Source organism: Notolepis coatsorum (assembly GCF_963971535.1).
Source record: "Notolepis coatsorum genome assembly, chromosome: 13".
Taxonomy (NCBI): Eukaryota; Metazoa; Chordata; class Actinopteri; order Aulopiformes; family Paralepididae; genus Notolepis; species Notolepis coatsorum.
The window spans coordinates 2513197-2527199 of NC_140177.1; the positions used below are offsets into that span (position 1 = coordinate 2513197).

Below are 14003 nucleotides of genomic sequence, written 5' to 3' on the forward strand. Positions count from 1 at the left end.
TCTTAAAAAGTACCAGTACTAATAAAGTGGGTTATAGTACCGTTTTTAACAGCAGGTTATTGTGTTACATTTCTAGTATCGCTATACCGTGCAACACTAATCTTGTGTGTTATGTTTTAGGCATTCCCATGTATCCTTGTGTCGAGAGTAAAGGTTTAAATGTCCCTGTCCAGGTGGAGCTGGGCTTCAACATGAAGGTTCTGGACATCGGTGGTGGATTTACTGCCTCTGAGTTTCAGCTCAAACAGGTAAACAAAATGCTTAAAGGATGAGAAAGAGGGGAGCTCCAGTAGCTCACCGCGTACCTCGGACGCTATTTCGGCGTCGGGGACAACCGTGCGCGTCACGGATCTGGGGTACACGAGTTCGACTCCCTGACTCGCCGTATTTTCTCAGAGTCTTTCCCCGATCTATACCCCATTCAACCTGTTTCTGTCGGTCATGCTTGACCAGAAAAAGCGATAAACGCTAAAAGAACCAGCTGACTGGTCAAAGTTAAAAAAAAAAAAAAAAAAAAAAAAAAAGGATGAGAAAGACCAAGGCACTCGACTTTTCTAATTTTTTTATTATCTTTTTCCCCCTTCTTTTTCCGTTTTTCTCCCCTCCCAATGTTAGTCGTTATGCCAATTCCCAATCCCCTTCCTGGTCGTTGCGCACTCTACCCCCTACCGTCTGTTTGGGAGGGCGGAGACTATCACATGCTTCCTCCGACACATGTGTAGCCAGCCCACCACTTCTTTTCACCTGGCAGCGCGGACTCTCACTGGGAGAGTGTAACGTGTGGAAGGTCACACTACCTCCCTCCAGATCCTACCCTCGCTGTGCAGGCGCCCCGACCGGACCGAACTGTAGGAGTCGCTGTTTACAACGACCCGGCCCCACCCACCGGCTTCCCTCCCGCTGACTCTGCCAATCGAGCCAGTATGACGGCCGGCCAAGCCGGAGGCAACGCTGACAGCCGGATTCGATACCAGTGTCTCTTGCGTTGGTGACGAGCGCTTAGTCCGCTGCGCCACCCAGCCGCCTAAGACTCTCGACTTTTAGTGAAAAAGACGAAATGCCTTTATTTCATTGGCAAGTTCTATAACCCATTCTAGCTGCCTCTATACCCCTCTGTTTCAGTCCGGTTTTCAGCACTCTCTGTAACAAGCATGCCACCTTGATTGTACAAATAGGATAATTATTGTACATTTAGTAATGGTGTATGAGCCTGTACCATCGAATTAAATTCTGGTCAAACTAAGCAGTGCAAGATCAAATATGACTCGAGATCCAGCATGATCATATCCAGCATTATCATATCAAACTTACCATTTATTAAGTATGTGTTGAGTGCTGCCTGTAACTTACGGTCAAGTCTATGCTTAGTGCTAACTGTCTCCTGTGTGTATCTCTTATCTCTCTAGGTTGAGTGTGCCATCAGTTAGCTTAGTGCTAACTCGCTGTGTCTCCTGTGTGTATCTCTTATGTCTCTAGGTTGAGTGCCATCAGTTAGCTTAGTGCTAACTCGCTGTGTCTCCTGTGTGTATCTCTTATGTCTCTAGGTTGAGTGCCATCAGTTAGCTTAGTGCTAACTCGCTGTGTCTCCTGTGTGTATCTCTTATGTCTCTAGGTTGAGTGCCATTAGTTAGCTTAGTGCTAACTCGCTGTGTATCTCGTATCTCTTTAGGTTGAGTGTGCCATCAGTTAGCTTAGTGCTAACTCGCTGTGTATCTCTTATCTCTTTAGGTTGAGTGTGCCACTGCCATCAGTTAGCTTAGTGCTAACATGCTGTGTATCTCTTATCTCTCTAGGTTGAGTGTGTCATCAATTAGCTTAGTGCTAACTCGCTGTGTATCTCGTATCTCTTTAGGTTGAGTGTGCCATCAGTTAGCTTAGTGCTAACATGCTGTGTATCTCGTATCTCTTTAGGTTGAGTGTGTCATCAGTTAGCTTAGTGCTAACTCGCTGTGTATCTCGTATCTCTTTAGGTTGAGTGTGTCATCAGTTAGCTTAGTGCTAACTCGCTGTGTATCTCTTATCTCTTTAGGTTGAGTGTGCCATCAGGCCACTGCTGGACGCCTACTTCCCCCCTCTGTCCGGGGTGCAGGTGCTGGCCCAGCCAGGTAGCTTCTACGTGGCCTCTGCCTTCAGCCTGGCCGTCAACGTCATCGGCAAGAAGGTGGTGACCGGCCACTGGAACAGCCTGACCCAAGGTGAGATTTATTTATTTTTATACTTTGAAAGCACACAATGAACATTGTTTATACATATTTCCGTTGCTCGACGCTTGCCATTAGTCCATGGGTAACCTCGAAGATTGAGTGTGTGTTGCATGATAGTGCGATCTGAATCACATTTAATGCGACACGCATGTTCTGGATACAATTTTGAATGTTGTGCTTTTCGGACGTGGTCGTCGTCCCGTGTGTTTTGGCACCCAGGCGAGCTGAGCCCCGGTGACGAGCCCGAGTTCCTGTACTACATCAACGAGGGCGTGTACGGCTCCTTCAGCCACAAGCTGCTCGGCAGCACCATCCCTGCCCCGGCGGTGCACAAGGTACCGTCTGACCTCTGACCTGAAGGGGGGGGGGGGGGCATGCGTTCACGGCTCTGCTTGGAAGCGGGGATCAGAAGTTCAAGTTCAAGTTCAAGTTCTTTAATAGTTGTCATACAGAAGTACAGAATACTTTCATACAAAATGCTTCTTACTGTTACGCTCCAGAGACTGTGCTAGACAAGATAGTATCAAATAACATAATATAGCATGTAATTTAGAAGAAGAAAAATGAGGTCACAGTGTTCGGTATAGACATGTACAATGTTCTGAGTTACCATATAATATACAATACTATGCAGTGTACTAATGTACAGTACTATCTAGTGCAAAGCAGAAATGGGATGAGGTACAATTTTAGGTACAATTTACAGTAAGGTGTACGAGTTGTAGTGCAATCCTTCATCAATAAATATAAAGTGTGGGGACTGGGTGCTACAGTGTGTTTGTTTAAAGTGGGTGTGTGCTATAAAGTGTGTGGAGTGGGTGCTACAGTGTGTTTGTTTAAAGTGAGTGTGTGCGTGTGGATGTGTGTGCTATGTGCGTTTGGTGGTTGTTGTTGTGTAGTGTTCATTCATTGTTCGTTTAGCAGCCTGATGGCCTGGGGATAGAAGCTTCTTCTGAGTCTTTCTGTGCTCGCCTTGAGACTCCGGTATCGCTTGCCTGACCGCAGCAGTTCAAAGAGGCAGTTGTTCGGGTGACTGGAGTCTTTAATGATTCTCTTAGCCTTGCCCTTGCAACGCTTGTTGTAAATGTTCTGGAGGGTGGGGAGCCCCCCTCCAATTGTGCGTTCGGCTGAACGTGTCACTCTTTGTAGTCTGCTTCGGTCTTGTGCAGTGCTATTCCCAAACCAGGAGGTGATGTTGCCGGTCAAGATGCTCTCTATTGTACATGAGTAGAAGTTCTTAAGGATCTTCTGACTGACTTGGAACTTCCTTAGGCACCTGAGGAAGTAGAGGCGTTGTCGTGCCTTCTTCACAACACTGTCAATGTGTGTGGTCCATGTCAAGTCCTCGGATATGTAGGCTCCGAGGTACTTAAAGCTGTTGACTCTCTCAACCGGTGCCCCGTCGATGCTGAGGGGGCTGTAGTCCTTGACCCCCGACCTCCTGAAGTCCACAATCATCTCCTTTGTTTTGCTGACGTTCAGGGAGAGGCTGTTTTCCTGGCACCATCCCGCCAGGACCTTGACCTCTTCCAGGTAGGCCCTCTCGTCGTTGGCAGAGATCAGGCCCACCACCACTGTGTCGTCAGCAAATTTGATGATTGTATTGCTACTCCGCTGAGCCACACAGTCGTGTGTGTACAGGGAGTAGAGGAGGGGACTCAGAACACAGCCCTGGGGGGCCCCTATGTTGAGGGTGATGGATGATGAGGTGCAGTTGCCTGCTCTCACCACCTGGGGTCTGCCAGTCAGGAAGTCCAAGACCCACTGGCAGAGGTCATAGCCCAAGCCCAGGTCCCTGAGCTTGGCTATGAGTATGGAGGGGACTATGGTATTGAATGCCGAGCTGTAGTCGATGAATAGCATTCTCACATAGTTCCCCTGCCTCTTGTCCAGGTGTGATGCTGCTGTGTGCAGCACATGGGCTATGGCGTCCTCCGTGGACCTGTTGGGGCGGTATGCAAATTGCAGGGGGTCCATGTTGATGGGGAGGGAGGAGCAGATGTAGCCCTTTACTAGCTTCTCAAAGCACTTCATGGCTATGGAGGTGAGAGCTACAGGGCGGTAGTCGTTGAGGCAAGCAGGCTTGGATTTTTTGGGTACAGGGATAATAGTGGACTTCTTCAGGCAGGTGGGGATGACAGCCTGTTCTAAGGACAGGTTAAATATGTCAGTGAATACTGGGGCCAGTTGGTCGGCACAGACTTTTAGGACGCGGCCGGGGATGCCGTCCGGACCTGCTGCCTTCCTGATATTCACTTTTTTAAAGGTCCGCCTCACCTCATGCTCTGTTACCCTGAACACTGCGCCTCCATCAGCAGCCGACCCCCCCCCCCCCCCCCCCCCCCCCCATTGCCGTGGCTTGTGAGCTGGTGTTGTTATTACCAGCATCAAACCTCGCATAGAAGGTATTGAGGTCTGAAGTGCCTGTAATGGTAGAGATGCGTGTGTTGAAGTGTACAGAATGAATGAATTTATTCACACACACACGATATATTACATATACATATCTTCATGTGAAAACAACATAGATTAAATTGTGTGCATGTGCCAGGTCTCCCAAGAAGCTATTTAAAGTTTTTGGGGGGAGCCTGATCAGAAACATATATAAAAATAAAAATACAACGTGGGTAGGCTTACACACCTACCTATTAACAAACATACAACATGGATACATAAATACAGACCATTAATATACCTAAGTATGGATTCTATTTAGAGATATGATTTAAGCAGTTCCTCTTTCAGTGATTTTTTGAAGGTGTGAAGGAGTCGGAGCGACAAAGAAAGTCACCACACCTGAAATATATTAAGTGAGGGGTCAAATGTATTGAGGAATAGTTCATACGTGCCTTTAGCGGTGTATGAAATTTACAGGGGAAAAAACGGGCACAATTGCCCATGTTAATAAAATATTTCCCCCCAATTTGACTGAGACGGAGCCCAGGGGAGCAAACGAGAACATTTCTTCCAAATGCACCATAGTAGGGCAGGAAGGCAAATATCTATCTGCAGCCTAGCTGCTGTTTTGTCCGTTTTGTTTTCTAACGTCATCACCTCTCTCCTTCTCCAGTGTGTTTTCTAACGTCCTCACCTCTCTCCTTCTCCAGTGTGTTTTCTAACGTCGTCATCACCTCCTTCTCCAGTGTGTTTTCTAACGTCATCACCTCCTTCTCCAGTGTGTTTTCTAACGTCATCACCTCCTTCTCCAGTGTGTTTTCTAACGTCATCACCTCTCCTTCTCCAGTGTGTTTTCTAATGTCATCACCTCTCTCCTTCTCCAGTGTGTTTTCTAACGTCATCACCTCTCCTTCTCCAGTGTGTTTTCTAATGTCATCAGTCATCACCTCTCCTTCTCCAGTGTGTTTTCTAACGTCCTCACCTCTCCTTCTCCAGTGTGTTTTCTAACGTCCTCACCTCCTTCTCCAGTGTGTTTTCTAACGTCATCACCTCTCTCCTTCTCCAGTGTGTTTTCTAACGTCATCACCTCTCTCCTTCTCCAGTGTGTTTTCTAACGTCATCACCTCTGTTTTCTAACGTCCTCACCTCTCTTCCCGTGCCTCCCTCCCTCCAGTGTGTTTTCTAACGTCCTCACCTCTCTTCCCGTGCCTCCCTCCCTCCAGTGTGTTTTCTAACGTCCTCACCTCTCTTCCCGTGCCTCCCTCCCTCCAGTGTGTTTTCTAACGTCCTCACCTCTCTTCCCGTGCCTCCCTCCCTCCAGTGTGTTTTCTAACGTCCTCACCTCTCTTCCCGTGCCTCCCTCCCTCCAGTGTGTTTTCTAACGTCCTCACCTCTCTTCCCGTGCCTCCCTCCCTCCAGTGTGTTTTCTAACGTCCTCACCTCTCTTCCCGTGCCTCCCTCCCTCCAGTGTGTTTTCTAACGTCCTCACCTCTCTTCCCGTGCCTCCCTCCCTCCAGTGTGTTTTCTAACGTCCTCACCTCTCTTCCCGTGCCTCCCTCCCTCCAGTGTGTTTTCTAACGTCCTCACCTCTCTTCCCGTGCCTCCCTCCCTCCAGTGTGTTTTCTAACGTCCTCACCTCTCTTCCCGTGCCTCCCTCCCTCCAGTGTGTTTTCTAACGTCCTCACCTCTCTTCCCGTGCCTCCCTCCCTCCAGTGTGTTTTCTAACGTCCTCACCTCTCTTCCCGTGCCTCCCTCCCTCCAGTGTGTTTTCTAACGTCCTCACCTCTCTTCCCGTGCCTCCCTCCAGTGTGCGCTGAGAGCGGAGGAGGCGGTGTTTCCCAGCAGCCTGTGGGGTCCCTCCCTGGACCAGCTGGACCAGGTGCTGGAGCGCTGCCTGCTGCCGGAGCTCAGCGTGGGCGACTGGCTGCTCTTCCCCAACATGGGGGCCTGCTGCCTGGACCAACTCAACTGCGTCACCAGCTCCCCGCGGCCGCCTGTCTACTACACCGTCTCCACCTCCGACTGGTGAGGAGTCGTGTTTGTTGGGTTCAGATTGCAATGTGCCTCCCCCCCCCCTCAACCGGTACCACTTAAAAAGGGGAATTCCACCCATTGTAAGAATTCACATGTGTTCTTCCTGTGCCCCAGGACAGTTCAGTCAGTATCGGTGAACAACACGCACCACTCTCTCTCTCTCTCTCCTGAAGCTATACATCGGAGAGAAAACCCTCCAATCGGTGATGTAACTGGGATGTAAAATCTGGGGCCACTCCATAGACGATAAACAGGGACTCTGACTTTATGATGCTACAGAATGTTTGTGTGAGCTCTTGCAACCTTCTAGCTAGAATGCTAGAATATGAACCTAATTTTGGTGTAAGAGCTCACGCAAACATTTTATGGCCTCGTGAAAAATCGGGAGCCCTATTCATAGTCTGTGGAGTTGCCCCATATTTCACATCCCTGTTTGGAGGGTTCTCTCTATGATTTCTAGCTTTAGGAGAGAGTGGTACCTGTTCACAAATGCAGACTTGACTGTCTTGGAGCACAGAAAGAACATGGTGAATTCCTAAAATGCGTGGCATTCTCCATTAACCTCTCAAGCCCCAGCCCTATTTTCTGAAAATCTGCCTAAAATACATACCTAAGTAAATGGAAGATTGCTCCACGTCTACAAGGTCCATTTGCATGTTCTTGGTATCTAGGGACATCTATGGATCTCTGGGAATGTATTCCCAGTGTCAGAAATATTGTCTGTTACTAGGCTTAAGTAAAATTCGAATATTCTAACTAATCCCTAGTAGATAACATTATTTATTTATTTGTATAAATCTGTTATTCATGTTAAGATACTGTTTCAATGAATCTAATTTCATATCCACCCAAGAGATACCTGCTTTCTGCTTATTACAATAAATTAGTTGGACAACATTTTTATGTAGAGTAATTTTTTTATTTCATATAAATACATCCAGAGCTTCTAGAAAGGTGTGGGGGGAAAAGTATTGCTCCTCCCCCCCCAAAAAAAATGATTATGGAAATTATTATTTAAAATCCAAGATATATCTTGTTTACATGTATCCCCTCCTTACTTCCCCACGAATACACCTGGTTGGATCAATGACATGCTGGTGCTGGTGCTCTAGTGCGACATCTAGTGGATGACTCTTATATATAGCACCTTTTTAAGTACATTGAACATGAATCTGGGGTGCTATTTTTAGGGATGCAACAATCAAACTTTTTCAGTCCCGATACCGACACCAATACCTGGGCTTTAGGTATCAGCCGATACAGAGTTCTAATACATTACTTTTAATGAACAGTATAGTATTTATGAATAGTATAGTCATTGTATGGTCATTGGACAAAAAGTTATTAGATATAATGCATGCATGATTTTTTTTTGAGTTAGTTAAATGCCACAAATTAAGGCACTTTGCTTTGATTTCTGGCATTTTAGACGTGTTTCTTGGTTCCGGGTTTAGTATCTGGGAAATTCTCTTAATACAATATTCTATTTTTTTACCAGTATCGGTATCACATTATTTCCTCTTTTTAACTGCCCCGATTACTGACCCCATCCATGTATGTTGCCTTATGCTTCCTGTGACTTAGTGTTTCCTCTACAGCCACCACAGCAACTACATTACCACCACAGCTAGATACTAAATTAACAAAACCACTACCAGCACAGCTAGATACTAAATTAACAAAACCACATTACCACCACAGCTAGATACTAAATTAACAAAACCACATTACCACCACAGCTAGATACTAAATTAACAAAACCACATTACCACCACAGCTAGATACTAAATTAACAACCACTACCATCATCACAGCTAGATACTAAATTAACAACCACATTACCGCCACAGCTAGATACTAAATTAACAAAACCACATTACCACCACAGCTAGATACTAAATTAACAAAACCACTACCAGCACAGCTAGATACTAAATTAACAAAACCACATTACCACCACAGCTAGATACTAAATTAACAAAACCACATTACCACCACAGCTAGATACTAAATTAACAACCACATTACCACCACAGCTAAATACTAAATTAACAAAACCACATTACCACCACAGCTAAATACTAAATTAACAAAACCACATTACCACCACAGCTAGATACTAAATTAACAACCACTACCACCACAGCTAGATACTAAATTAACTAATACTTTTAATTAATACTTTTATTCTGCACCTTTCTCAAAGCACTGAGGTGGAAGTATTATTTATAAGTAAATATGAGGAATACTGAAATACTAACGACAATAACACTATGTAACAAACCATCAAATACACTCGCAGCACACACATCCACATACTCACTTTAAATAAACAACTCACTGTAGCACCCACTTTAGACACTTTAAAGTGGAAATGAAGCAGTGAGCAATGTGATCCTAGTTTGTTTGTTGTGTACCTTGTGTAAGACAGGGTTCTATAATCAAATGTGAAATCTATCTTATTTGTCTGAAAAATATAATATAATATCCCTGTTTTCAACATGGGCACCGCCATTTTGTTGCTGACGTCATGGCTGACGTCATACCGCTGGTTGGGTGTATACACTCTGGTTAGCTGCCTATAGTGAATGGGTCAGTCAGCAAATAAAATGTTGCCTACAAAACAACGGGACCGCGGTGGTTCTGTTTGTATTGCTCCTGGCTGTTCAAACTAATTTTACCATGTGAGAGAGAGGAAAGTTGGTTAATTTCCACAAACTACCAGTGAAAAAAACAGTGTTGTTGACATGTTGGCTCGGGCTGGCTGCACTCAGGCGGCGCGACCAGCCTGTTGGACAGGGAAGGAGGATCTGCAGAGAACACTTCATTGCCTCGGATTATGTTGTTGGGGTGGGATGTTTGTCCAGAAGACCACTAATCAGCTGAAGCCGGACGCGGTTCCCTCGGTCTTCGACAGACAGACCGGCGTTAGCTCTCGGGAGCGATCGCTAGCTAGTTGGCACCAGCCGGGGACCGGCGTTAGCTCTCGGGAGCGATGGCTAGCTAGTTAGCACCAGCCGGCGACCGGCGTTAGCAACCGGAGCGTCGCGGAGCATTCAGCCTGCTGGCTACCTAGACCCACTTCAACCAGCGTCGCGGAGCATTCAGCCTGCTGGCTACACAGCTTGTCGGTGTGCTGGAGCCTCTGCAAGCTAACGGTAGCTAGCTACACAGCTTGTCGGTGTGCTGGAGCCTCTGCAAGCTAACGGTAGCTAGCTACACAGCTTGTCGGTGTGCTGGAGCATCTGCAAGCTAACGGTAGCTAGCTACACAGCTTGTCGGTGTGCTGGAGCCTCTGCAAGCTAACGGTAGCTGGCTACACAGCTTGTCGGTGTGCTGGAGCCTCTGCAAGCTAACGGTAGCTAGCTACACAGCTTGTCGGTGTGCTGGAGCCTCTGCAAGCTACCGTTAGTGCCAACTAGCTAGCGATCGCTCCCGAGAGCTAACGCCGGTCTGTCTGTCGAAGACCGAGGGAACCGCGTCCGGCTTCAGCTGATTAGTGGTCTTCTGGACAAACATCCCACCCCAACAACATAATCCGAGGCAATGAAGTGTTCTCTGCAGATCCTCCTTCCCTGTCCAACAGGCTGGTCGCGCCGCCTGAGTGCAGCCAGCCCGAGCCAACATGTCAACAACACTGTTTTTTTCACTGGTAGTTTGTGGAAATTAACCAACTTTCCTCTCTCTCACATGGTAAAATTAGTTTGAACAGCCAGGAGCAATACAAACAGAACCACCGCGGTCCCGTTGTTTTGTAGGCAACATTTTATTTGCTGACTGACCCATTCACTATAGGCAGCTAACCAGAGTGTATACACCCAACCAGCGGTATGACGTCAGCAACAAAATGGCCGCGCCCATAAATGCTTCAGAAATGTACACAACAAATCGTTTTTTCTTAGAAACTGCTTATTTTTATAACGTGACTTCTTCTGTGGCTTATCTAAATACTAATGTGATGCTATGAATATGTATTTATCGCACTGCTTCATTTCCACTTTAACACACTTTATATTTATTGGTAAAGAGATTTGCACTACAATTCATACCTCATTGCACCTTACCCTAAGTTGTACTTCATCCCATTTCTGCATTGTACTGTATACTGTATTGTAACTCTGTTACACATTTTTTCTACTCTGTATTGTATATATGTATATTGAACACTTTTATTTACACTTTGTTTACGTACTTGACTTTCTATTTTATACTTTATCTATTTTTATCTAGCACTCGGGAGCAAAACGGAAAAAAGCATTTCATATAAAAGTATTCTGTATTTTTATATGACGACTAATAAAGAAACGTCAAACTTGAACTAACCCCACCCCTTCCCTCGTTGCCCCCCCCCCCTCCCCAGGTACGAGATGCAGGAGGCTGGCGTGTCCCTGAGCAGCTCCATGAGGAACCTCGCCCTGGTTCAGTGCAGCCTGTAACTCCATCCTCAGCCCCTGTCCAGCCAGATTACATCACACGTATCCCCTTACCCCCCCCCCTCTCTCCCTGGAGGCGGGGTCATAGGGGATATTGGGCGACGACAGGAGCTAAATGTGGTCGACATTCCAAGAAAATGCCTCCTAGTCCTAATGTCACCAGGACATCAAGACTTTTTTTCTTCCACGCCCCTCCCTCCTTCCTCCCTTGAAATGGAGAATGATTGGTTGATTAATACCTCAATAGTCCAAGATTATCTCTGGAAAATCATGCTCACCCACCCCCCTTCCTCTCTTGTGCTCTCCTTCCTTCAATGAACTCCCTCCCACTACCTGTCAGTCAGAAGAAAGCCAGGCGACGCTCGGAACGACAACATTATGCAACAAAATGGACGACTCTGCGGAGATGGAAACCCCCCCCGCCATTTTGGGGCGGGTTTTTTTTTCTAGTTTTTTTTCTTTCTTTCCTAAAATCAAATCCAGTTTACATAAATGTACACTTGATTTTAACCCTTTTCTTGTATTGATTATCTGTTGACAGTCTTGTAAATCAATTTGTCTGTCCCAATACCAATACGTTTTGTCTATAGATGATTTTTTGAGAGGTATTTAAAAAAAAAATGAAAAGCAAAAAAAGAGAATCTGAGCATTTTGTGCGTTTACCCCTCACCTAGTATAGTTTAAAGGTGCTGTAAGTGATATCGGCATTTTGGCTCAACTTCCTGTCAAACTGGGCATTGCAGATCGAATATGAATTAAGATCCAGCAATTGCATTATCCTATTCTGAAACATTTTTGTGAGGCGTTTAGGTGGAGAAAGAGTTTACGAGCAAGCCATCATGTTCTTCCTTCTACCCCATGCCCTGTTCTCTCTCCTGAACAGCTCCATTAGGATTGGATGAAGCGGGAACGGGATACCAGAAAATCTATTTTGTATTTACCGCAGGGCAGGAGGGACTGGGAAAACCATGATACTGACCAAACACTCTGTAGAGCTATTTAACACCTTTTTATTTAGTCTTTTTTAAATAGCACTTACAGCACCTTTTAATTGAAATTGTGACACAATGACGTAACCCATTTCTTTATCACAGTTCACGCTGTTGCTTTTTTTGTTTATTTATTGGATTTTTAGATCACTGGGGGCATATTGAGGACTCTAACTTTGAACAGTGATCCCCACGTACACGCTGTGACCCATCTAACAGTATTTCCTGACAAGATCTTGGTTGTTTATTTTATTCTTTACGCTACATGGAGTTAGTAAGTGTGCTGTGATTTGCCATGTGACCTCAAAATGTTCTCACTTTGCTAGAAAGGCATGAAGGAATTGTTGGTGCAGGGATATCCTCAAAGAATGGAGCCATAGACATGAATATGACAACGTACCATCCTTAGGGTAGCGCCTACCTGAAACAAACTGTATTATATATACTTATTTTGGTTTTAATTTGCACCTAACCTGTCGTACACTAAGGCTCAACAACTACTGTAAAGGAAAGACTTAAAAAGGCAGCTTGAGCTTCTCCGATCACCTGCTGTGTTTGCCGTGGCTGAGGATCGGTCCTCCTCTGTTAATTCACGTGAGATGGAAAGAGGGGGCAGGTTTAATCCTTACTATTTATCGTCTTGTAATTGCATGGGCAGTGGTACCAGCATACCTGGGATCAGTCGTGGCAGAGAGATGTTCTTTGGCTATTATTATTTGTTTTTAAATGAAGTAAGCTAAGTGTACAGTGATCACTTACCCCCCTCTGCTGGGGGAAACTGGTCATTGCACCCAAAGGTACCTCTCTGGTCACTGGCTGGTTGCTGCTAAGCCACAGGGACATGCATGCCTTCCCCGTTACAAGAAAAGACGCTGCCCATGCAATCGCAGCTCATTGGTGCACATGCCCCCTCTTTTGGATCTCAGTGGTTTGACTTCACTCCAAAGTCTTTGTACCGCGAGCGGACGTGGACCTAATTCAGGAGGATGGGAGTATTTAGCGCTCAATGCTTTATGTGAAGCAGGTATGGGTGCTTGCCGTGTCAAATCGAAGCCATGCTAGTAGCTCGTACACAACACATTTCTTAAAGACATGCTGAATACACCTCACATGTATTTTTATGTAGGCAGCCAGCAACTCTTCCTCGTGCCTGTCCGAGTGAGGGCCGTAATGTGGGGTCTCTTGTACAGCGAAATGTCTAATTATTATTATTATAAAGGTGACCTGACTAAACTCCAGTTTTCAAAGAATCCTGCCCCAACGTGTTCTAAACAAGTAATGTATTGTAAATTACTTTCTGTCTAAAGGCACTAATGGACCATAGCCTGTTTTTTGACTGTAAATTGTGCTTGTTAAAGTAATGAAAGTGATTAATTTAATACATCTCTGACTGAAATCATTTCCCCTTTTTGTAAGTGTGCTTTTTCATCGCCCAGTATAGAAAGAAGAACTCGTACTTGTGCTTACCTTACTGATTAATTTAGTTTTTAATATACTGTACATTATGTGTGTGTGTGTGTGTATTTTAAGACTGACCCAAAAAAACACACATTTTCTCAAATAAGGGCTGAGGAATAGGTCCTGCATCTCTGAAGCTGTAGCCAGAACAACAATAGATATATTTGGCTCCATAAGAAATATACTGGGTGTCTGTATTAATCGAGCATATTAGGAAGTAGGAATACTGATCTGTGACCAGATCATAGTTGGGTACATAGTCAGGGCGCCGGAGCACTGATCCTACATCAGTACACCTGGAAGTACACTTAAAGGGGCAGTTCACCCAAAATGCCCTAACATTTTTATTAATATGGGGGTGTACTTCAGTAGAAAATAGTTCCTACATTAAACTGCTCGTAACAATGTCTTTGGATTATCTTGAGTAACCGAGTCATGATTTCTGAGTTTTTCCAAATGTATTTCTTTGCCGCTTTCAGCGCCACAAA

At 45.4% G+C, this 14003-nt stretch overlaps 1 protein-coding gene across 1 annotated transcript in view; it reads left to right on the forward strand.

Annotated features, from left to right (window-relative positions):
• The window catches only part of azin1b (antizyme inhibitor 1b), a 29244-nt gene extending 15481 nt beyond the window's left edge, over nucleotides 1-13763 (forward strand). The window contains exons 7-11 of the mRNA XM_084327204.1: nucleotides 174-248; nucleotides 2030-2195; nucleotides 2424-2539; nucleotides 6409-6626; nucleotides 10996-13763. Coding sequence (XP_084183330.1) covers nucleotides 174-248; nucleotides 2030-2195; nucleotides 2424-2539; nucleotides 6409-6626; nucleotides 10996-11071 — 651 coding nt within the window. The 3' untranslated portion in view covers nucleotides 11072-13763. The remainder of the gene's footprint in view (nucleotides 1-173; nucleotides 249-2029; nucleotides 2196-2423; nucleotides 2540-6408; nucleotides 6627-10995) is intronic.
• The last annotated feature ends 240 nt before the right edge of the window (nucleotides 13764-14003 follow it).